The sequence below is a fragment of the Perna viridis genome, chromosome 11 (genome assembly GCF_037379345.1).
Source record: "Perna viridis isolate PV_CMFRI_1.1 ecotype Kerala chromosome 11, ASM3737934v1, whole genome shotgun sequence".
In the NCBI taxonomy this organism is placed as follows: domain Eukaryota; kingdom Metazoa; phylum Mollusca; class Bivalvia; order Mytilida; family Mytilidae; genus Perna; species Perna viridis.
The window spans coordinates 32,576,785-32,603,684 of record NC_142455.1 but is presented as its reverse complement, the minus strand read 5'-3'; the positions used below and the strand labels follow the sequence as shown (position 1 = coordinate 32,603,684).

The window sequence follows — 26,900 nt, the reverse complement described above, 5'->3', positions numbered from 1 at the left end:
TAAGAATCTAAGATTTTTGTATATAGGATGTAATTATAAAAGTATTATTTACATATTTATTACACAAATAATAATATGTCACAAACAAAGATACAGGTAGATATAATATCAAACCATTTGTTTGGAATTTAAAACACTGTAAAATACATATGTAGATTAAAAATGCATCGATTTGTTTATGGAAAGAAAAATAAGATCAATGATGAAGAATATAATTTATTTTACTATATAAATTGAAAAAAAAAACTTTTTGTTCGATTCACATGGTTCGACGGTGGATGTTCTTGCTTCCACATCGTCAGGAACAATGGCTACCGAGGGTTCTGTCACTGTGACGAAGGGTGAAGTTCACAGTTTTGTGATTCGTTGTATGGAAGCTGTGGGTCTAAAAGAAAAATATTCCACGATTTTAGCGGATTTGGTATTATCTGCAGATTATAGAGGTCACGCTAGTCATGGCTTAAATAAATTAGGTAAGCTTCTTCATTTACATAGTAAATAAAAATTGACATACAATGGACTAAAATGTAACAGTAAAAATCACCTGTCCGCAGACTGAAAAGCAAGAGACACTGAGCATCTCTGACTACTAATGGAAGAATAAACAAATATCTCTCATTTAAACTCAAATCACGTATAGACCAGTCATAATGGAGATTTGAGGAAGGAGTTACTCCTACAACGTAAGAGGTTGGAATTCCGTTCCTCCATACCCAAACCTTACCACTCGTTCTTTTAAATCGACAGAATTATAGTAAAGTATTTACCATTTTAAACATTTTATACAGTTTCCTTACCCTAACACCGGAGAAGGTGACTAAACTGAAGAAAAACAGATGACCTACCTGATGAGTAAATCCATCAATCATGGAAATACTGTGTAAAAGCAATTTAAATGAACTTCACAATCGGTTTTAAAAAAGTACCCATTTGGATTGGGTACATCCGGTTGATAAAATTACGGATTTTAATTTGCGAAACGAAAATATATAATTAACCAATGAATTGCCATTAACAAATTTGAGTTTGTTTTGTCAAAAATATATTGTATTCCGTAATATTAGTAACCTAATTCAAAATTGCTGGCCACTTTGATAGCTGTCTTCATTACAAATGTTTTCGAGGTATTTAAAAACAATAACAACCAAAAAAAAAAAAGAAATTTTTTCGCCTGATTTTCGGTGGGTTAAACTTCTTTAATTAAAAAAAAAAGACTTAAAATATTTTCAAATACATGTTATCTTATTCTCATTTACGGTGGCTATCAACATGTCAGATGTTCTAGATTAGGATGGCACAAAGTCAGAAAATAGCTTGCCAGACAACCTCTAGAACTGCTGGAGTGAGTAAGGAAAGACTCAGTTTTAATTTTTCTTAGGACGCGAATCTAAATATAACAACAGGGTGAGCATTCTCCACCAGTTGTAAAACAGTCACATAGTTTCTTATGCAGCTTATTGGGTATAAGAAATATAAAGAGATGGAGAGAGATAAATTCGTCTGAAAGTGGGACACTTGTCAGAAATATACATGTTCATAATAACTTCTCTCGGATCTATCAGTTTTTGTCATTGTTGAGGCTCTCCTTTTTAACCATATCGATTATTGCATTACTATTTCTTTACTTTACATACTTATATTTTTTGTGTTCAAACTTTAATCAACATAGCTTCTATAACATTGTCAATTGCCTAAAATGAATTCGTATGTTTGCATCTACCGGGAATTCACTTACGATTTCGTTTCACCAATCAAACTTTTTTTTATAATTTGGGCAATTCTGTTGTTATATTGATAATATCAGGGATCTTTATAATAGCTTAATAAAAGAAACAACATCACAAGAAACAAGATCGGACAGTGTGTTTTGCTTAAGAATGTGTTAAGAATGTTGGTCACTAGCAGAACAATGATGTTTCCAAGTTTTCCAAATTAAATTCATTCATTAAGAAAATTAAAGTATTGAATAAAAAATGCAAACGGAAAGCACATGTTATATGCTACTAAACAGCACATGTTACACACTACTTAACAGCACATGTTACACACTACTTAACAGCACATGTTACTTATTACTAAACACCTTCATACATGTATGTATTATAGCTGCTAAGGTTGTACCAAAACATGTTTGTATTCTATTGGTACCCGTCCTTTATTTGTAGAACAATACATGAACGAAGTAAAAACTGGTATGACAACCACGGAAGAAAAAGAACCAACAGTCGTTAAAGAATCGGCATCAACTGCTCTTGTGGATGGAAACAACCTCATAGGTATGGCAACAACCTTATAAGTATGGATACAACCCCATGGGTATAGATGCAAAGTCGAAGGTATGAATACAACCTTACATGTATGGCAGCAATTTTACAGGTATGGAAACAACCTCATAAGTATGGCCAATATCCCATAGGTATGGCTACAACCTTATTGGTATGGCAACAACCTCATAGGTATGGTAACAACCTTTTAAATATGGATAAAACCCTATGGGTATAAATACCGTCGAAGGTATGGATACTACCTTACAGGTATTACAACAACCTTATAGGTATGGTAACAATCTCATATGTATAACCTAATATGCATAGGTACAGTCACATAGGTAAGGATTCAACCTAAAAGACATGGGTACAATCTCATAGGTATGAATACAACCTCATGGGTATGGAAACAACCTCAAAAGTGTAGATGCAAACTAAAAAAGTATGGATACAACCTCATTGGTATGGATACAACCTCATTGGTATGGATACAGCCTCATATGTATGAAAACAGCCTTTAAGGTATTGTAATTACCTTATATGTACGGGTACAACCTTACAGATATTACAAAAAAGATTTCATAGGTCACCATGGTGGAAACAGACTCATAGGTTTGGAATATTATCTCATTTTATGGGAATAGCCTCATAGCCGTAAATCAATTCTTCATATGTATTTGAATATCTTCGTGTACATGATAATAACCTCACAGGTAAAAGGAGCGGCTTCATATGTATGGCATCTTAATTAAGATTGTATAGGAACTAAAAGCAATACAGTCAAATCTGATAATAACGAATCAGGACACTTTAAATGTCAATCTTAGCAGGTCGTTTTTAAAACTACCAAAAGTAGCCAGTTTCTTTGTTAATTGGGAAATATCTATTACGAATTAAGATCAAATGCAAAGAATTAATATAATTCATCTAACTTAACAAATCCAATCTTAGTCCTTTTACATTTGTACATTATATCCATTACCACCTGCACTTAACGTAGTTCACTAGACATACTAGAGATATGTAACCCTTATCCGATGTTTTCTTTTATTTCAATGACAAAAATTTGCTTTCACATCCAGTAAGAAGACCTTGATTATTTAATGACTATATACTTCTCTAAAGACGCCATTGCCATAAATGAGCACTTACATGTAATCACGCGACATATGTGAATAATATACAGAAAAAAATGCATCTGTAATACGTATTGCCGATTGACTGTGCGGCATCGGATTTAACCATGGCCGCGAAATACACCAATGAAGGTTCACATTTTTATTAATCAACCGGAAGTATTCCAACAAACAAAGGGAGGCAACTGTAATACAACTAGAACTCTGTGAACAATATAGTTGTCTTCCTTAACATAGACCAAACAGTAATAATTTACATATACTACTTGTAATTTTTAGGACCTTATTCAGCACGATTTTGTATGGACCTTGCTATAGAAAAGGCAAAAACGAGTGGTATCGGGATTGTCTCCCTTAGAGGTATAAAGTAGTAGCTGTACAAAATTTAAAAGTTTTATTTGTAGCTTTTTAGAATTAGAATTGACTTGTTTGTAGACATTGAGAAACGTACTGTCACTTTTTGTTGTTTGATGTTTTATTCTAACACTTACCCCACAATACCCTAGTGTATTAGTGTATTAACGCAGAGCCTAAAGATAATTACTGTATGGAAACTTTACTAGTATCTAAGACCGTGAGGAGTATGAAGATATGTTCATGACTAACGTAAACGTCAACTTTGATGTAATAAACATCTTATTACAGGCGCTAATCACTTTGGTACTGCAGGATGGTACAGTCTGCGAGCAATAGAGCATGGTCTGATAGTAAGTTTTGGTTACAATATACGAACAATACTTGTATGTATAGTCCATTTGAGTTTTATAAATCTACGACAAAAAATATTTTACATCATTTCTGGAAGTAATTAATTTTTTATTTACTGCTATTGGTTTTCAATTGTGCACACGAAATCTGAGAATTTTTTTCAAACTCATCTCAATAGACAAAAGAAATTCCTATTGGGCTTTATGCCATTTGTCTGGTTGAAAGCCATGTCACCAGGCTTAATAATAAAGTTATTTACCTTAAGTAATATAAATATCTATAGATCTCAGTACAGGATTAGAAAGGATGTTGGCACCTTTATATATTCAAATGGCACTAGATAAAGACAAGAAAAATAATGGAAATATATCAAATTGAAATTACATTGAGCCTACTGGGAAAGCTTTTTCTAGAGTTCGTATGTACTATAGAAAAGGATGTGCAGTAGAAAAGTTAAAATAGTTAAAAAATTGTATTTAAGAACTTTTTGCGAAGATTTTTGCGAAGGGATTGTTAATTTCGCGCGCAAGAAGAACTGCGAAAAAAAAATCGCTGCGAATACTTTAATATAATACATGTACATCTTTGAGAGAGTATTATTCACAAAATTGTATAGCAACGGCATTGGATTGACTTACCAGATCGCAAAAATACGCATCCGCGAAAATAGATTGGTTGACTATATTAATATAATACGATAATGATCCTACAGGGAATGGCTTTTACTAATACGTCTCCAATGATGGTACCCACACGAGCTAAAAAGGTAACAAACATTATTTATGCAAGTGTCTTTACCTTTGACACTCAGATTTTGCCAAACGTTTGGTTTTTTTTTTGTATTTGTGTGTCGAACATAAAATAAAATTTCATACTTTCATTGTATGTGTAAGATTAACTATGCTTTAGTTCCTTGCAATTGTTGCTTCAATGCTTAACCCTATAAATTGAGCAAGAAAAAACTAAAATCACAATAAGTTTACTTGAAAGTAATAATACTAAATACGAAACCTTAGAGTCTAACAATGTATACTTACTTGTATATATACATGTGTGAAAACTTAATATTCTCACTGATTATTATAAAGTACTTAAATTATCTATTTATTGAGTTTGATGACTGAACAACCCCACCCCTCAGTATTTGACTTATCATTACAACGAATCAGAATTATCTATCTATTTTGTTTATTGACTACAGAGGTTACTTGGAACAAACCCTCTCAGTCTAGGTGCACCAGCACAGAATGACGACAGTTTTGTACTCGATATGGCTACTACATCTATTGCTCTTGGAAAGGTACAATCTCCAAAGCTAAATAATGCCATATAGTAAAAAATACATGGGCAGTAATGTAGGGACTAAAATATACGAATATTAAAAATAAAATTATCAGAGATCAGTGCAAGATAAAGCGGTCTAAACTGAATGACACTCTTTGCTTGAATCTTAGTGTTATTATCATATTGGTGTGGCGATAGCTTGTAGATAACTCTAAACGCTCTAATAACGGAGTAGTCCTTTATCGCAGAAAGTAGAACGTCGGCTTGTAGTGCCTAATTTCCTGGATTCCCTGGCTGGTACCGCAGACCCGATCTATTCTTTTTTATACAATGCGTATCATAACTCTAAGAAATATCTGTGCTATCTTTGATGTGAAAGTTGGACAAGGCGAATGCTCCTCATAAGGATTTTGCTTGACAAAAATCTGGAAAAAATGCCATCGTACTACAGAAGCCCTGACGTGCCATTGAAGGGATTAACAAATAATGTTTCATCTCGTGCGCACGAGTTTCAGATTTTATGCATACGAGTTATTTCAAAACTTGTTCGCACGAGTTGCAAACTATCTTTTTTTATTTCCTGCCTTCCGTATCATACAAGTAACCAAAATATTTTTTTTTCATTATAAAGTGTGAAGTGAAAGAGAGACGTGGTTTACCTCTACCGTCGGGATGGGCCGTAGATAAAGATGGTCACGTAAGTAAATCTTCTTACTCTTTTCAATCATAATCAGTGTTGTTTGATGAAAAAGTTTGGATTTGTGCACCAAATTCGTAGATGTAAAGGGAAATATAGGATTTTTATTTCCATTGTCAAAAGGTGTACATGTCGTTCAGTTTTACAATCGACACAATATTTGATAATAGTACCAACTTTTAATATGACATGCAGTAATGCGGTAATACATGTACTTTATTTCTTTGTAATATAATTTGACTTGATATCTTTGCTAAAAGACTAAACTATAAAATCCATCCATCCATTTTAGGAAACACATACGTATAAGACCCTGGCAGGATTAGCTCCCTTGGGAGGAAGTGAAGAAAGCAGTATGTATACCTAATGTTCATATCATTAGGGAGATACTTTTATTCGAGATCATGTTCTCGTGCTGTCAAACATAAGTTGTCAAAAGTGGCCCAATATGGACAACGTATAAATTTGTCATTTGCATATGCTGCTGGTTACTTCCACTCCTTTTCCGTGCTTCAAAAACAACGAATTTGGTTTAAAGTCCTGATTGATCAGAAACAAAATACTGAAACAACAATTATTTATCTGCAATGTTCAATGTAATAGTCTCAAAGTTATATGGTTACTCCGTATATCTCATACTTTAAGACCGTTGAAGTTGGCTTTCTGTTACTTTGTAAAGGAATCACCTGCGTACACGAGACCTCTTTTACAAGTTTTTATATCATTAAGAAGTTCCTGTCTACAATGTTTTTGATAAATTTCAATTTTAAACCAATAACGGTCTCGTTCTATTAAAGGACATGCTAAAGCGAAGTTTATTGTATATCTACACTGTTTTGTTTTATTGTATATCTACACTGTTTTGTTTTATTGTACATCTACACTGTTTTGTTTTATTGTACATCTACACTGTTTTGTTTTATTGTATATCTACACTGTTTTGTTTTATTGTACATCTACACTGTTTTGTTTTATTTTTATTTTAGGTGGCTATAAAGGCTACGGTTTAGGCATGTTGGTTGAGGTTATGTGCGGTATACTGAGCGGAGGTGATTTCGGTCCACATGTCCGGACTTGGAGGACACACGAAAAACCTGCAAACTTGGTAGGTTATTTTTTTTTTAGAAGATGGAGTTCTCAAAGAACACAATATATGCCTACTATTTTTTTTTTACATTACTACTTATTTAAGAATAGCAATAACTTTTTCCTTAGAACAATTGTTTTCAACCATGAGTTCAGAGTGTCAACGATATTTATATATACATGTATAAAGAGCATTGATGTTCAATTGAGGGAACAAAATCTGACACTGAAGATGAATTACAGGGCCAATGTTTTATAGCAATCAATCCAGAAAATTTCGCAGATGGATTTACAGATCGTATGCAAGAGCTAATAGATGCATGTAGGAATCAGGAACCAGTAAGTATAAACTGTTTTTTTTATTCAATTTTTTTAACTATTTATTATGATTTAACTCTTAAATGACACTTAGACAGGTATTTCCTTCTTCATGCATTCGCTTTGTAAACAACCACCCAACACCCACACAATAATAAAACTATCATTGGCTCATCCTTATTTGTACCATAATCACAAGTCATGTAACTTAGGTATGAGTTTACTATCCAAAATATATCTAAATCATTTATGTGTAAGTAATAGATCATGTTTTTTTGTCTAATTTTGTAAAACTTTTTATGTAATCGAAATACGCAAGTGGTTTTCAAGTGAGATAAAACGACGAAAAACATCTCTTCTGTACACTTTACGGGGCGCCGAATGGGACTCTTGTGGTTTTGTACTCAAAATTCAATTTTGTACAGACAAAAGTGAATTCAGATTAACAAAATTTATAAACTACTACAAATTTTCAATTTTGTGTCTCAAAAGTCAATTTTGTGGGACAAAATTATATGAAAATTAGTTTTTACAGAATCCTTCGAATATGCAAATGGTTAAGGTCGTTTTAAGGCCGTTTTAAGTGAATGTAAAAAAAAAACAGGTTTTAAAATACGGAATTTTTCTACATTCGATTTATTGGGATTTTTCCTGGTGAATCACATGTTCATTTCCTGACATCTTTCAACTCAACCATAAAATGCTTTGCTCCACCTGTTAAACGCAACCAAATTTGTTAAAATTTGACAAGATAACTTGCATTAATGTATTTGTCCCAAATTTTGCTGGAAAAATGAACGAAAAGTCAGATTAGCCAAGAAAATCATATAATGAATGTGTTGTACGGTGAAATTTATTAATCTGTCAAAGTTGGCGAAAGATTATTTTGTTCCACTATCCCTCATGATTTTTTGCCAGATACAGATAGATTTTTTATTTCATTCCGATTTTCTTGATGTATGACACAAGAATTCGGTTGAGTGGAACAGGTCGGGCGAGATGAAAAACTGACAGTACGTTTTCTAACTTTCATTTCTTTGACTACAAACGCCAAAATAATCTATCTTTAGATTCAAGATTAAGTGACACAGTGGGTTACACGATTACGATATCCGATATTTCTTTCACTTATGTGCTTTATTATATCTGTGCACATTCTAATCATATCCACTGTATTACAGTGAATGCTTTAAGTTTGTAATACACGTGTACATGATGCTGCACATTATGAATTAATTTGCATATCCAAAGGATTCATTAAACTAATTTGCATACAAAATTGACTTTTGTTACACAGAATTGAATTTTGGCTCACAGAATTGAATTTTTGGACACAGAATTGAATTTGTCTCAAAGAATTAACTTTTGTGACACAGAGTTGATTTTTTTCTCACAAAATTAAATTTTGTGACACAGAATTGACTATTGTGACACAAAATTGAACTTTTGTGACACAAAATAGATTTTTGTCTCACAAAAATGATCAAGTCCCATTCGGTGTCCCATAGATTTCGTCAACGCATCAAATATCGAAATTCAAGTGCACTTATTGTGAAGAAGCAATAAGATATCAAGATGTTTTATCACCCATCTGAAGCCTACGATATGTAGAACTATTATACTGTTAAACATGTCAAAACTGTTGCAGACAATAAAGATGCATTATATTTTAATTAAACATAATGGCAACTTTTGTGATGACATAATAAATAAAAAAATATGAATATCATAGTGTACTTCTTATCATTATATAAGTTAATAGGTCGAGAACAGTTCTCACGAAAACAATGCGAATCTATGGACACGCATTTGAGTCACTTTTAAACAAATCATTGTCATCATTCGTCCAGTTGGCATATGTTTTTTTTTCAAAGGATAGACATGAAAATGATTTTAATATATAAGCGACAGATCCAGAGATGTTAAAAAGTGACCCAAGTGCATTTCTATATGAGTGTACTCTTGAAAAAAAACAGTGGGTTTAAATTGCATATATCACAATCAACACGGAATGATTACGTTTTTCGCTAGGTAAAAAACTGATGAAATTTGATTTTGTTTTCATACGCCCGTGTTGACTAGGTGTACAATTTCTATCTGTTTTCGATTAAGGCTGATAAAGAGCCTGTCTTAGTAGCTGGAGATCCAGAACGAATTCACCAATCATTATGTGATAAAATAGGTGGCATTCCATACCATCCAAACCAGATTAATATTTGTGTAAGTAAAAATATAACTTAGTTGGTGTTGAATGAAACAGAGAAATAATATGAAAATCAACAAAGATGCCGTCACAACATAAATAATATAACACACACTTCAACTGAGTGATTTGCCCGACTCTACATTTTAAGTAGACTGGTCTGACCACGAACAATCTTTTTTTACCGACATTGGTCGTAGAACAAAATTCGAATCCCCATAATACTGAGGCTTCTTTCCTTGAATCAAAAATGAAGTCCGATAAAAAAATTATCGGTGCTGGAATCTTTCTTCGATTTTATGTGATTATTTTTACAATTGATCTTTGAATATGGAATAACGTATTTGGTTTTAATTCCACTGATACATGTAATAAGTTACTCTTTAAAACAAGTGTTTGGCATAACGAAATATTGGGTATTTGTATATTAGTATTTTTTATTTATGTTTCACGTTTTCCCACTTTTATGCATGTCGATGATATACTTACTAACAAGCACATATCCAATTATTTAGATTATTTGTTAATTTGTGAATAACTTTAATTTGAACAAACTACAATGGAAGTTGTGTAAAAGTATATTTATTTAATAAGTTCGAGTTTGTTACATTAGTAAATCTTCATTATCAAACAGAAAAAAAATGCCACTAGAATGTACACTTCTGCGAGGATAATTCTTTTGTTCTACCTAAGCCCTACCTCGCGGAAGTGTATATTGAGCATGGTCACCAACTTGCAACAAAAGGGTCTATTGATATGTGTAGTGTTTTCATTTAAAGTTATATATCCATTTTACTGTTAATTATTTCATTAAAATATAAATAGTTGATCGTGAAATAGTGAGTTTGTTGTAGACACATTATACACAGAAATGACTAATTTAATCAAGATGACACTGTATTAACGTAATTATGAAAAGGAGATGAAATCATTTAATAAATGTTGCTAATGACGCAAGTATCACAACTTGAAACTAAGCGAATTTGAAAGTTGGACGGCTGTTGATGTACTAGAGTTAATTGAAATTTAAGATTCCTTGTGGTATATAAGGATTATTTAATATACATTTTTTAGAATTACATTATTTATATCAAAGAGAACCGCTTATTTCTTACCATCTAGTTAATATAATAAAATTCCTCCTTGGTGGGCATAACATCCTACAGGATGGCGGTGCATTTGTAAATGGTCAATTAATCTAGGTTAAAAAGTATGGGGACAGGTTTAATGGCGAAAAAAACATATACTGCAATTACAGTTTTAAAGTGTTTATTCAGCGATAAAATGTTTTGAGGCAATACAAAAATAATAATGAAGAGAATATTCAAACAATAAGCGTTAACATACATTATAGTATTAATGCCAAACCAATTAAACTTTAGGTCGAATGATAATAGGCATTAACTTATTATGCCATATTTCAAGTTCTGTCAAACACTTGTGAATGACTGAAATGTTTATTTCTTCCATCGAAGTATATTAACGGCAATGTAGTTGACTAACATTGAAAAGAAAATTTACATAAAAAGGAACTTAAACAAACAGACGTTATGTACACATGATCATGTATACTATTTGTGTACAACGTGTAGGAAACTAATTCTATGATATATCATGTTTCTTTACTTCCAGATTGACCTGGCCAAAAGATATAACGTTTCCCCAATGAAAACACATTGAAGTCGATCTCAGATTAGTATTATTAAATATTAGTTACTGTTTTACATTTCATAATGTTTTTGCCAAAATTGCATTTAAACACTAAAAACAGTTGAGCACTACCTTCTGATAGATTTGATGTACTTGACTTAACATTGTTTTGAATCAAAGACTAAATCCGTCAAAATAGAAATGATCAAGGTGCATGACAAAAGAGGGGGATCATGGACAAAACAATGATAAGGAACACCGAAATGTTGATGAACAAGTCACACGAACAGAGTCCCAAAACTACACACAGGAAAAAAGTTAGGCATGGGCCTAACAATACTGTGTAATAAATGTTTTAGAAGCGAAACGTTATACTTTATTTGTTGATATTTTTTACTAATGACTTAAACAAGTATACATGTACTGATCTCGGTGCAATTATTCCATTAAGCCGAACAATCCATGTATATATTTGTAATGCCCATGTGTCTGAATTATAGCTACGCGTCTTTAATTCGGCTCATAAAGCTATTTAACTTGTCGTTATTAGAGATTAAAAAGTAAAGTAGTCAGTGAGGTATACATATAATTTACAGAGGTTCTGATGAAGCAAGCTTTTACTGAAACTTCTAGACACATTCATAATTTTCAATGGCTTCCTTTGAATCCCCATGTGTAAAGTAAGGCTAATTAAAGAATGACATTATGTACTTTAATGTTTATGGTTTTGGGGATAATAACTGACGGGATTGGTAGAGCTTTTCCTTGTTGAACCAGTCGCCGAATAATACATCGACGTAAAATAAATTAAAATGGCTATAAGACAAACAGTTTATAAAACATGAAAGGAAACCTTTAAAACTGTCTGAAGTTAATGCTTTAATTACTTAAAAATAATTAACTTTCGTAATTTTTTGCAAGATTCTTTTTGCATATCCCTATGAGGTGCGTTCTGTTATTTAAATAAGCCAATCTTAAATGTTTGATGCATGTTTGTATCGACAAAAATAAGAAAGATAAATTGTTCGTTTTTGGCTAAAAAAAAATGAAATTGCAAGAAAAATATATGTCGAATAGTAATCATTTATACGTTACACCACTACTCTGAAAAATACATAAAAAATAACCTAATCGATACCATTCAAAGCAGACTAATTAAAATTAGCCCCTCTGATTGTTTTGCGAACAGAAAAACTGCAAGGTCATAGTATTAGTTTTGAAATTAGACATGGAGTGCTTCAAGTTGCTGAGAATGTCACGACTACCCATTAATAGCTGCGAATTTTGAACTGATTTGGGAGACGACTTACTGAATGATTTGAATGACGAGAAAGAAAATGTTACGTTGTCACAGTTGCTGGACATCCCAACGCAACAATTTATTGTGGTAGAAGTTACAGCGGCAAATCATTTTTTGTCGCACCGGGACATAAGCAACGCTATGGGGGCACCGGTACCTAAGACAGAAACCGTCAAAGCGAAATTTAATCCGGCTCCAGCGGAAAAAATATACAGACGACGTTAAAAGTGCTGTGTTCGAAAAACCGGCTAAACATGTTTGTACTGAAGTTTTGAGTATCGAAATTCCAGAAACTGTAAAAAAAGAGTAATCAAGGGAACCAAGAATATAGCGGTAATCAAAAGAATGTAATCCAGGGTCAAAGACCAGACATGCAAAACAGACATACACAACAAAGAACACAAAGCAACTAAAATCATACATACAAAGTAACAAAAGCAAATGAGCAACTTGGACTCCACCAAACACTGGAAGCACAGACCATGTGCACCGGTAGGGTAAACGTCCTCTGCTTTTCTAGAAACACCCACCGAGTTGCTCATAAAAAGTCAAGTCCGGGGTTGACAAACGAGAAAAGGACAACTATGACCCGTTGAATAAATCAGTTTTCATGGTACTGATGGATACACCATAACGATCCAAAGATTGAATTAGAAATATGATAAAGTTTTGATCATTTATACTTTTTTTCGTTTTATAGTGTGAAATAAAAAGAGAAAGTTTCAGAAAATGTGTGACTATTCTATTTTCATTTTCAAGTGTACTTATTTATTCCTGAAAATTTATATCGAATGTGAGAGTGAATTATCATAATAAAGTGTTAAATGTATTCAAATGTTAATTTTAGGTCAGTCAGTCAATTTCGTCTCGTGGCACCGTTTTCATGACATTACAATTGAAAAAACTTAATGATTACGCAGTGTTCTATATAGTGCTACTTCTCTACTCTGATTGGTCTAAAAAGGTTATATTTTAACTAGACTGCCCTTCAAAGATAATTCTCGATAATTACAATTTAAAAGATACAAAATTAATTAGTTGTTTGCGTAAACGTTAATTTTCGTTTATATATGATAACTTGAGTTGAACTTAATTTCTTTTTTGAAATCTAGCTAACACATTGTTCCTAGGAAAATGGCAGAGGGACCTATAGTTTTTGGAGGTTTTCCTTTTGGCCATCCCTTCTGGAAATAAGAGGCTAAGTGAGAGAGATGAGTGTCATCCTTAGAAATGATAGGACATCATTTTATTTTATTCTGATGTCTACGTGTTTTTTTTTAAAACTATGTTCCAAAGTTTCTTACAGGGTAGACATGTCTTTAACCGTTTGGGATTTAAAGAGGTATGAAATTAGGCCACGCCCAAACAAACTTTTAAGTTTTGATCTGATGTCATATTTTTATTCTTTTATGCAAATCCCTAATTGCATTTTTCAATCAGATATCAGATATCTCCTTCGGTTTACGAGCTGTGAGGGGAAAAAGCCGGCTACGCCAAAAAAGTTCTTTTTAGTATTGGTCTGAATGTATTATTTTTTAATTCCCTTTGAAAATTCCCGAATGCGTTTTTCTATCATAATTACATCTCCTATATGTTTTCAATTACAGAAATCGTAGGCAAAGGTGCTTGAGTAGCACCTGTAACTTTTTTGCTTTTATTTGAATTTCAAATTTTGTGATATAGTGTATCCAAATTAGTTGTAGTATCCATAATGACTGTAACTGCCTATGCTTAAATGTATCAAAACTAATACTGTGTTCAAATTTACAGACGTCACCATGCTGTGTTCGTATCATGCTTTTTTATATAAGCGAATACCATCTCGGTACGTTCCACTTTATTGAGAGAGCATATGACGAATCTCGAGAAGTATGTTCAAAACGCCTTGAACTGATAGTTGATTTAAACATAAAAAAAACAAACAAAAAAGAAACAAACAAACAAAAAAAAAACAAAACAAAAACAAAAAACAAAACAAAAACAAAACAAAAACAAAAACAAAAACAAAAAAACAAAACAAACAAATACTTCCCTCCTAAATTGTAATAATAGATGAAAAAAAAAACACCAACAAAAAAAAGAAAACAAAAAACAAACATACAAAAAAAAAAATTATGATACAAACCATTTTAACTAGCTATATGTATATACGTGTTTAAGCACGTGATGTTTGATGTAATTACTAGGAAGTCATATATCATGCTGTATAAGCAAAAAGGAAAATATACTTTTTTTTTGTTGTTGTTTCGGATTTTTCCTACTCTCCTTTTTGTTCACAAAATATAACTAGTAAATGATCATTTATTAATGTATGATAACATCATTATCGTACATCTATAAGACGACTACCTAGTAATGCATATTTTTGACATTCCTCCGTGAAGATTGTATTCTTGTCTTCAGCAAAACTATTTAATCTCCTCTTAGCTAAACCTGACAAGTCTTTGGTGAAGCGGCAAATATATTGATTGTTACAAAAAGGACACGTCAAATTTCGCTTTTTTTGTCATTGGAGTTCTACCAGTATTTATATGATCACTTAGGTTGGTGTCTGTAGAAACATTTTCTACCTTCTGTTTATATTTCTAGATTTTATAGTCCAATTTCTTCATAAAATAAAAGTTTCTAACTGCTTGGACTCGATTGTTATGTGCTGTTTCTTTCTGATATCTAATTATGTCTTTCTAAAGAAATTGAACAAACTAGTGAGCGCGCTCACATACCAAAAATCAGCTCATTATCTAAAAGTTTTGAGAAAAAATTCAGAAAACTGTTATTTTCATGAATTTTTATTAAGTCCAGGTCTCACACAGAAAATTAGCTCTATAACTGCAGGCGTTTAGAAAAAAAGTCCGGAAAATTGTTACTTATGTAAAAAGTCCAAACCCGTTATTTTCGGTAAAATTTAGCGGAGTGGAGCGAAACATACACCTGATGTGGAATACATTATGGTACACTCGCATACCAAAAATCAGCTGAATATCTTTAAGTGTTATAAAACATTATTTTTGTAAACATTGCTAAATCCAAAGCCCATTATTTCAGAAAGAAGCAGCATAGCAAATCCATAAACTTGATCTTTAACTCATCATGGTAGACTCGAATACAAAAACGTAGCTAAATAACTGAAAACGTTTCGAAAAATAATCGAAACACGTGTGACGGACAGACGGGTCATAATAAATTATACCCCTGCAGCTTCGTTGCGTGGGGTTTAAAAAGGTACACCTAATTCTTTGTTGTACTAAAAATAGATGTTCTCAATTTCGAATGAACGATTCATTAGTTCAGTTTCATCGCATCATAATGGCTGTACCTAACAAACTGCCAGTAGTATTTCAAATTAATCTCTGCTAATCTAACATCTTTTTCCTTACCTATCATACAAGTACGATTTTGTAGCTAATCATAATAAAAAACAAAAACAGTGAAATAGTAGAAACTAGATTTAAAAAAATTAAGGCGTGCATCAACGCGTGATGATTCCACGTCATTTATCTCAATTAAACATGACTTAGAAAAGTTTAGGATACAAACTTATCTATAATTAATAGTTAGTACCATGCATTGATCTTGTAATTGTATCATTATAAATGTACATCTAAGTCTTTGTTCTTTGATAAATTGATATATCGTGATCAGCATCCTATCATTTTGTTTATAAAAGAAAGTGTGATTATACTTTGTGTATCGCGCTCGATTTCTTACAATTAGGCTTCTGGAACAGGATTATGTTGCTACAAGTTGAAGTCATCACTACTGAAGATATATGGTCGTCATCATGAACTCGTGGATCGTTACCGTGTATCCATCTGCACCATGAAAACTGATTTGGTCAACATGTAATAGTTTTCCTTTCATCTTTCCTCAACCCCGGACTTGACTTTTTATGAGCAACTCGGCGTGTGTTTCTAGAAAAGCAAAAGACGCTTAACATGTCGGTGCACCTGGTCTATGCTTCCAGGTTTTAGTGCAGTCCGAGTTGCGAAGATCAAGACGGTGTATCATTCTGCACTATAAAAAGTGATTTGTTCAACGTATCATAGTTTTCCTTTCTTCTTTTATCTACTCTGAACCTTACATTTTATAAGCAACTCGGCGGGTGTTTCTAGAAAAACAGATAACACTTACTCAACCGGTACACCTGGTCCACGATCCAAGTTTTTAGTGGAGCCCGAGTTGCTCATTTACTTTTGTTACTGTGTATGTACAATTTTGGTTATTTTTTGTTTTTTGTTGTGTGTGTTTTGCTATGTTTGGTCTTTTGCCCTAGATTTCATTCTTTGAATATTCGCTAGAATCATGAAAAGTCCCTCGATTACTCTTACATAGGAAATATGTTTTGTTCCAACCAGATCTAGTTTTCATATAGGCGCTATAGAAAGACAAGACTATCAATCACATTTTGAAAAGACATGAGTTACGATTATTATATTGATTACAAAGAACTTGAGATAAAAATTACTACAGACAGGGTGAGTTCAGCCGCATATCCTGACCAACACCATGAGATCGATGACAAAGGTAAACTATTAACCAAACTATACGACAAACGCGATGACTTTTCATTCCGTATTGTCAACTTTCTTTTCATCTGTGGAAACAACCTGCGTATGACGTTTTAGTATCACAACTCATACGCTGTGCCAGAGCTTGCCGTAACCACGTAGCAGGGTTATGTTGCTACAATATTGAAGTTATCACTACAGAAGTTTTATGGTCGTCATCATGAACTCGTGGATCGTTACGGTGTATCCATCTGCACCATGAAAACTGGTTTGTTTAACGTTTCTTAATTTTCTTTTTCTCTTTCATCTATCCTGGACTTGACTTTTTATGAGGAACTCGGCCGGTGTTTCTAGAAAAGCAAAGGATGCTTATCCTACCGGTACACCTAGTACATGTTTCCAGTTTTTAGTGGATTCCGAGTTGCTCGTTTACTTTTGTTACTATGTATATATCATTTTAGTTACTTTATGTTATTGTGTTTGTTTTCCATGTCTGTCCCTGGATTACATTTTCTTTTTAATTTCCGCTAGAACATGAAAAAAAAATCACCGAACACAGAAAAAAAGCAATTGAAAAAAATAACCAATCGTAAATAAATTGATTAAACACCTACTCAGGAAAACTGAACAAGTACAAGTAAAAGGAAGTCAAAATAATGCTTCAGAAAAATTCCAGAAAACTGTTCATTTTATAGTTTAACTTAATAAACCACGTAGATCACATCTGCACAGAAATCAATTAGCTTTAATTTAGTTTTGATATTTTAACCATGTAATCTGAATAAGGTTGAAGTACATCTTCCGTATTATAGACTGATTTAATTTAGCGTTATGTTACATATATCCATTCCGTACTTTTTTGAATGATTGTTATGCTAACAGGATAAGATTAAAAAAATATACTAAAACACCATTTCCGTCATGGCATTGACAGAATCTGTACATATGTATTTTAAAAGGAAGGCACTAGAATGTCCTGATGTATCCTGACGTTTTGATGGCGGTCGAGTACTTCTGTGGTCTTAACGCTATATTTAAGGACGACTAAAACACAAGTATTATGATTGTAACGCACCACCAAATAATTGAATATAAAATATTGTATGTCATTGCTCTGTACGAAGGCAAACCATTTTGTCTTGAATACTTTTATCAAGACGATGTTAGTAACACTCAATAAATCCCTAATGAAGCCCGTATTTGTTAGACGGAAACTCTTCAATCAGTAAAGTGAACAAATGAGCCTCTATAGACACGTATCGGTAAGTTATTGAAACCTCAATTCATTATTAATTGTCTAGGTGGTCTTGTGCTTCCTAACAGTGAAAGAGGACATGTGTTCGATCCCTAGTTAACTCACGTCAAATGCTTTCGAATAACTTGTTACTAATCTACGCAAAGCACGAGACATAACTGGTCGTCTCGTAGTCAAAATAATGTGGTTGATCATGGCAATATTTTACTTGTAGACATCTGCAATATGACGTAAACAATCAAACAATTTATTTCAAATTACTATTCTGTCATCACCATTAATAAGAAGAGGCACCTTGTACAGAATTGCACTCTTTTTACTTCTACAAGACTAATATGCCGATGTTTAGTTTTTCACTTTAACTTATTCCTGCATGCCATCAAAGAGTATGATAAATGCAAAATGATAACAAATAGTGATGTCAAGGACAAATTTTGTCGTTTTTCGCGAGGATTTACATTCGTTGTAATAAAATGTTTAAATCTCAACATGTGTCGAATGTGTGAAGAAGTCGATGTATGTCATGTTGTCAATAGTCAAACCAAACCAATCAACTAGGTAAATAAAGTACACGCACGATTGAAAGAATTAAATTTAACAATAGAAATTACAATGCAAGAATTTAAAGCAAAAATAGATGTTGTATAATTCTTCATTTGGGACAAAACAGTATATGTAATATATTATTGTAGGCGGTTTGATTTTGTTTAAGTATATACATGTTTCGCTGCTTAAAACAAACACTACTCCACATTTTTGTTCATTTTCTTCGATTTCATTTAAGCACCAACAATTTAATTATTATTAAGTTAAATTAATCCCTTGTATGGCCGATCTGAAGTAGATTTTGATATTTACAGGGTCATAATGGTCGCTAAAAACTGATGGCTATAGCCAATATATACTGTACCTCTAATTATGTGTAACATTCACTGCAATTATTAACGGACTTATGTTCATTTGGCATTTTCCTCAAACCGTCATTAAGGGTATTTCCTCAGGTACGATTAGCTGAAAACGGAGAGCTTCCTCTTAGAATCATGACATTCCAAAGTATATCTTTTTAAATTATCAAAGTTATATCTTGTCATACAATACTTGTATGATAAATCTTTGTAAATTAACTGGATATATCATTAAGAAATATCAGGAAGATAGAGGTCAATATGTTTGTTTTTCTTTTTGAGTATATTACCTACAATAAGAACTGAACATAGAGTCATATAAAAGAGTAATCAGGGAAACCAAGGTTATAGCGGTAATCAAAAGAGTGTAATCCAGGGACAAAGACCAGACATGCAAAACAGACATACACGACAAAGAACATAAAGTAACTAAAATCACACGTACAAAGTAACAAAAGTAAATGAGCAACTCGGACTCCACTAAAAAAATGGGAGCATTGACCAGGTGCACTGGTAGGGTAAGCGTCCTCTGTTTTTCTAGAAACATCCGCCGAGTTGCTCATAAAACGTCAAGTCCGGGGTAGACCAATGAGGAAAGGTAAACTATGACCCGTTAAATAAATCAGTTTTCATGGTGCAGATGGATACACCATAACGATCCCGAGTTCATGATGACGACCAGAAAACTTCTGTATTGATGACTTCAATCTTGTAGCAACATAACCCTGTTCCAGAAGCCTATTTGTTAGAGTTCTAGCGCGATACAAAAAGTCTGCGTAGTTTCGACAAGCTCAGGCATAACGTATGAATTGTGATATGAACACTCCATACGCAGGTGCTGAAGGGATGTTGCCACGACTAGACACATAACAGGACATAACCAAAATGACTCGCACAAATAAACATAACTTAATGAGCAATCTGGAATCAATTACATACTGGGAGCATGAACCAGACACATCGGTAGGGTAAACGTCCTCTACTTTTCTAAAATTGCTCATAAAATGTATCGTCCAGGGTAGAGCCTAGAAGAAACAAATACCATGAGCCGTTGAATAAATTAGTTAAAGTTGTACAGATGTATATGTTGCGTACAAGTTGCAATTTTGTACAATTTAAAACACTTGTAAAATAAATGTAAATGCTGCAACTTGTAAGACAAAAATTGCAAGTTGCAACCTGTACAAATATTTCTGTACATGTTGCAACTTGCACAATCTTTATCATGAAACCGGTTGCAACTGGTTCAAACCTTCATTCAATTGTCTGTAACTTCAATCTGTGACCTACTAATGTATCCATTATTCTGTCCCACTCTAGTTCCTACTTATAAAACTTTTCTTTTGATTCAATACAACACCTCCAAGGTATCTGATCAGCCAGTCATTTGTCAACTGGGATGATTACGTTATCACCAGCACATGACCCACTTTGATTTTTCTTTGTTATTTCGGTGAGCAAATCATCAATCACTAGTTGTCCTGATAGTGAACGTTTCCTTGCCGCGTTATGTTTGGGTTACTGATACTTGATATGAATTTGTTTGTTACATCAAGAACACTACCCGAAAGAGCTTGTATTCAACCTTCTCTGATGTCATGTTGAAGCTGAAATACTTCATTATTATTTTTGTTACAGTTGTGTGATGAATATCAGCTACTACCTCCAAAATATTTGTCTGATTAAACATTACGGCTTCATTTTCATTTGCAATATTCATTTCGTTGTAACCAGGGAGTTTATGAAGAATGCAAACCCTTATCTATGTCCAACTTACTTCAAATTCAGATTGGGGTTGAGGTTTTGTTTGGAATTGAAGGTCGGTTTTGGCTAGATAGTCAGTTTTTGAATTAAGAGTAGGTCTTGCCTTGAGAGTCTGTTTCAATTTGAGATTCATTGAATGAGTTATTCTTTCAAATTTCAAAATTATACGTTTTAATGTTTAGAAATAATTGGGGATAAAACTTTGAAATAAGTAGTACTCCAGCAAAGAATCATGTGATCCATGGTTGGAAAGCCTACATATAATAAAGACATATAAAGCATATCTTTATTAACAAAAATGAAAATATGTTTTTTGGGGTGTATCGCATATTACAGACTTTGCATGAATCTTACAAAGACTGATTTTAAAAATAGTAAACCTGTATTGAAAGGGTGTGTACAAGTTGGAACCAATTTCATGATAAATGTTGTACAAGTTGCAATATGCACAAAAATAATTGTACAGGTTGCAGTTTGTAATTTTTGAAATTTTATGTAATGGTGACTTTGATATTGTAGCAAGATTACCCTATTCCAGAAACCTAATTGTAAGAAGTCTAGGATGATACAAATAGTCCATGCAGTTACGGTAAGCTCGTGCATAACCTATGAATTGTAAGGAAGTGTTGAAGAGATAATAATAAAACAATAAATGGGACCATGACAATAAGGAATTCTCGTATAAATTGATTATGAGTTGTTCTCGTCAATCGGTCTCTAATGCTAGTTTTGAGAAAACACAACTGTGTGGTGCTATGTTCTCAACTAGAGTAAACGGCTTTCCTATGATAAACTCAATATCATATAGGGTTTATTTATTTGTATTTCATAATTACCTACATTAGATCAAGAATTAATTATGAAAACGACCTGTTGAAAATGTAAATGCTTTAACAACAGTATATGGTAAGCATTACCAACGGATATGAAGTTTTTAAAAATTGTATGAAATTACTAAACAAACCAGCATCAAATGTAGCATGTCTCATGAAAGCATTGTGCTGTTTGGTAATCTTGGTCTTTAAATATGCATATTTGAAACTTCTATCAGGAAAGTATCATCTTTTAATCATAGATCAAGCAAGAGGTCTATAGTGAACACTATCATAAACATTCCATCATTAGCATTACCAAAATGTTCTTTTTTAATGAATTTATTGAGTTATTCTTGTAGCAAAGTTCACGAAATGTTAATTCGTATAACAACTTTTACTGAATAGGCGTAAAAGTCTTTGCATAAGATTAGTGTTTTATGTTACATTTGAACTATTAATGTTTTTTTCTTTCGTTGTACATAATGAAGTTGTTGACTTGTATGTTAACAGGTTACAAGACCAAAGAGTAGATGAACTTCCCCAATATAAATCACCAGCAGCTATTAGGAAGTTAAAATCACCCATTAAATATCAAACACTCATATGACCTTGGAATGACAAATTGAACACATTGCTGAAATTTCCTTTTTGATATGTAATTATTTTCGACTAGTTTTTTTATTCTGGCAGATGGTTTTACGGGATTTTCATTCCTGTTTTGCCTTGTTTTTTTTATGAAAAAATTTCCTGTTTTCTGAATATCGTGTACAAACAAGCGATTCTCATGACGATAAAACAACGAGTCTGTGAAAAAAAGAGAAAAAGAAAGAATGGTTTGAAATATAAAATTAGTGCCTAGATCAGTTTTAGGTTAAAATACACTTTCATCACTTTGTTTCATAATCCTTTTGAGTATACCTATTGTTATTATAAAGTGATATAAAATGTTCACAATGGCACAATATATTAGACTTAGTGTGGCAACCATACCCTGTCAGTTGTGTAAATTAAACTGCTTCTTAGGATTGCGAACATAAATGTAATATTCAACTATTACAATGACAAAATAGGAATGCAGGTAGGCAGAAACTTTTAAAGATTCATTAACAACTCTAAAAAAGAGTTGTTACATGAATCTTTATAAGAGAATAAATAGAAATGTAACATGTAAAGTCATCTCTTTTAAATATAACATATATAAGCTAATACCCTTACAGTAAACGGTAATATACATTAAAAATAATTTTTATCAAAAGAAAATATTTTCTTCTGATAACAAGCATTTTGGTAAAAACAGTTCATAAGAGTCCGTGGCACGTGTTTTAGCACGTGATGTCCGATGTAATTAATTTAGTGTTATGTAGCATGTATGATAAACGAATAATTACATTTTGTCTTGTGTAGGATTATTTCTGGTTCCTTTTTTCCGGAAAAGGTAACTATGTAATGATTTACCATAAACTAATTATAACATCCCGATTGTGAAACTAAAAGATGACTATGTCAGCAACTCATTTATCTTGACATTTTTTTCAAGAAGACCGTAGTCTTTTCCATGACAAACATAAAATATCTTTGCTCTCTTCTTAGCTAAGAGTAATCAAGGGAACCAAGGTTATAGCGGTAATCAAAAGAATGTAATCCAGGGACAAAGACAAGACATGCAAAACAGACATACACAAAAAAGAACATAAAGTAACGAAAATCATACATACAAAGTAACAAAAGTAAATGAGCAACTCGGACTCCACTAAAAACTGGGAGCATGGACCAGGTGCACCGTTAGGGTTAGCGTCCTCTGCTTTTCTAGAAACACCTGCCGAGTTGCTCATAAAAAGTCAAGTCCGGGGTAGACAAACGAGGAAAGGAAAACTATGACCCGTTGAATAAATCAGTTTTCATGGAGCAGATGGATACACCATAATGATCCACGAGTTCATGATGACGACCATAAAACTTCTGTAGTGATGACTTCAATCTTGTAGCAACATAACCCTGTTCCAGAAGCCTATTTGTTAGAGTTCTAACGCGATACAAAGAGTCTGCGTAGTTTCGACAAGCTCTGGCATAACGTATAATTTGTGATATGAACACTCTATACGCAGGAGCCGAAGGAATGTTGCCACAGATGAAAGGAAAGTTGACAATTCTGAATGAAAAGTCATCACGTTTGTCGTAAAATTTGGTCAATGGTTTTCCTGTACCATCGATTTCTAAGTGTAGGTCAAGATATGAGGCTGACTTCACAGTGTCTGTAGTATCCTTTATCTCAAGTTCTTTTGGGTAAATGCGATGTATCAAATCCCCGAAATTAGGATTGTTTAAAGATAATACGTCATCTATATAGCGGAAACTGAGATTGAAGGATCTAGCCAAACGATATTCTTTTTTCTGATCAGATCAACTATAAAGTCAGCCTCATAAAAGTGAATGAATAGGTCAGCAGGTAAAGGAGCACAATTTGTTCCCACTGGAATGCCGACCGTTTGTTGAATAACACGTCCACCACACTGGACAAATATGTTGTCGATTAAAAAGTCCAGCATTATTTCTTACAAAGTATGAGGAATCTCTACCAAGAACTATATATTTGTATCTAGGTGTACCATCTTTTTTGGAAAAAACAACGATGTATAATGTTTTCATATCGGAATTTTTACTGAGTATGGGGAATAGAAGTATACAGTGTTGACAAATCATAGGTTTTAATGCTATTATATTCAGATAATAGTCTTGAACTGATTGTCTCCAAAAGATCTTTCGAATTTTTCAGGATCCACATTGAATTAATACCACAACGGGAGTAACAAGTGTTATAGTAGGACTGCAGACCCTCTTTGACAGTTTTGAGTATAGAAGTTAAAGGTTTTGAAAGAGGTTTGGTGGTACATTTTGCAAATCCAGCTATGAAACGTTGTTTGCATGGATTCTTATGAAGTTTAGGAATCCAGTACATAGAGGGAAAATCACAATCATAGTCCTTGGTAGAGAGACCAAAAGAGGATAGCACAGATTTATGGTTATCCACAATCTCTTCTTTGGAGAGAGTGGTAGTAGTATAGGTCTTATCACTGCTATTATTTTAAGTATGACAATCCATTGAAACACATCCTTTTTATCTTTACAAAGAGGACATGTCAGCTTTTATGCCATTCTCATTAGAGCTCTTTATAGAGAATTTATATGATCATTTTATGTTTTTCCTTCTGGTAATTAAAAGTAGTTTTCTAAGAAAGAATTATCTAATTATTTGTTAATAAATGCACCCAGTTTTGGATGCACTATTCATTATTTCACTAACATAGTAATACATATGTATCCCTTTATTGGGCTAGATCTAAACATTGCTGGTAGTATATTGGATTATATTCACTATCACTCTTACATCTTTTTCCTAACTAATCATTTCAGTTATACGATTCAGTATTTCTGTCAGTTGTCGTATTCAAAATGTCTTTGTCATTATATTACAACAAACATTTCGCTATCTTTGATGGCAAAATAATGGGTGAAATCATACGGCAAGTTTAAAAGTTAATGCAACTAATTATATTAAAACATACCCATAAAATGGTGAAGTATTTTTTTAAAGAAGGCGTGCATCAATGCGTGATAATTCGACGCTTTTTATCATAATTAAATATTAAGCTAAGGATACAAACGTATCTATAATTAATAGTTAGTACCATGCGTTGATATATTTATTGTGTCATTATAAATATACATGTAAGTCTACTTTCTGTGATAAATTGATATATCGTGATCAGCATCCTATCATTATTGTTTATATGGGAAAGTGCCATTTCCATGGGAAATAGTTTTGGTCCGTCCAGAACTTGTTCCAGGTCATTTGATTATGGCTTATCATTCTATGCCAGAGAACGAGACGAGAACGATTGACTACATGAACAGATCCTGTTTTGTGCAAGTTTGTCACCCCGTACGGACACAGATTCTGAGTGCCAATCAGTCGTCACGTTTAAGCCTTTGATGTGATTTGGCCAGAGATCGTAACCCACGAATTTAATATTTTGAGATTATGCCAAAAATTTTCACATCTTAACTTTACATTATAAATGCATGACGTCAAAAAGAATGTTAATTACATGATAGAAAATAATGAAATTGATGCCATCGACAAATTTTATTGTTTTTCTCGATAATCTACATTCGTAGTTATAAAAGATAAATATCTTAACATATATTAGTCTTGTGAAGACGTCAATGTACGTCATGCCGTCGGCAGTCAAACCCAATCACGTAAGTTAATATGAATAATTTTTAAAAATTACAATGAGGGTAAACATTTGGACAAACACAAAAGAGTGTTTTATTATCCTATTTTTTACGTAAGATAAACCCAAATGCAAACAATATGTTTGTACCCGAATTTGTTTATATGATGCATTATGAATGATCTTTAGAACAAACAATAATTTATTTGAAAGATGTCTGCAGAATGGTCTTAAACAATTGTATCTACCACGGTTGATGCAGACGTCGAAATTCGAATGTCGAAAGAGTAATCAAGGAAACCAAGATTCTAGCAGAAATAAAAAAAAATGTAGTCCAGGGACAAATAACAGACAGGGTAGAGAAAGCATAAGATAACCAAAATAATACGTACAAAGCAACAAAAGTAAATGAGCACCTCGAAATCCACAAAAAAACTGGGAGCATACACCAGGTGCACTGGTAGAGTAAGCGTCCTCTGCTTTTCTAGAAACACCCGTTCCGGGGTAGGTAAAAGAGAAAAGAAAACAAATAGGTTTTCATGGTGGAGGTGGATACATCGTTACGATTCACGAGTTCACGATGACATACATAAAATGTCTTGAGTGATGACTTTAACTTTGTAGTATAATAATCCTGTACCAGAAGCGTTATTGCAAGAAGTCTAAGGCGGTACAAAAAGTCGTAGTTACACAGATGTAAGGAAAATTGACAATACGGAATGAAAAGTCATCGCGTTTGTCGTTTAGTTTGTCAATAATTTTCCTTAAG

General features: G+C 32.9%; 1 protein-coding gene and 1 long non-coding RNA gene across 5 annotated transcripts; one reads left to right on the top strand and one right to left on the bottom strand.

Annotated features, from left to right (window-relative positions):
- Positions 1-202: 202 nt before the first annotated feature.
- On the bottom strand, positions 203-1,051 carry LOC148603767 (uncharacterized). The gene is made up of 2 exons (XR_015916603.1): positions 846-1,051; positions 203-385 (listed from the first exon to the last, which is right to left on the bottom strand). It is a non-coding gene; the product is annotated as an uncharacterized LOC148603767 (long non-coding RNA).
- On the top strand, positions 308-11,420 carry LOC148603766 (uncharacterized). Of its 4 annotated transcripts, none has more exons than XM_088552767.1 (12): positions 308-473; positions 2,166-2,276; positions 3,683-3,763; positions 4,049-4,110; positions 4,824-4,877; positions 5,313-5,411; positions 6,027-6,092; positions 6,385-6,445; positions 7,079-7,197; positions 7,422-7,517; positions 9,609-9,716; positions 11,332-11,420. In XM_088552767.1, the coding sequence occupies exons 1-12, from the start codon at positions 308-310 to the stop codon at positions 11,377-11,379; spliced, it is 1,071 nt and encodes a 356-aa protein (XP_088408893.1). In that variant the 3' UTR covers positions 11,380-11,420. The 4 variants fall into 4 exon arrangements, with proteins under 4 accessions (XP_088408893.1, XP_088408894.1, XP_088408896.1 ...); XM_088552769.1 differs by lacking the exon at positions 308-473 and adding an exon at positions 1,207-1,342; XM_088552768.1 differs by lacking the exon at positions 5,313-5,411.
- The last annotated feature ends 15,480 nt before the right edge of the window (positions 11,421-26,900 follow it).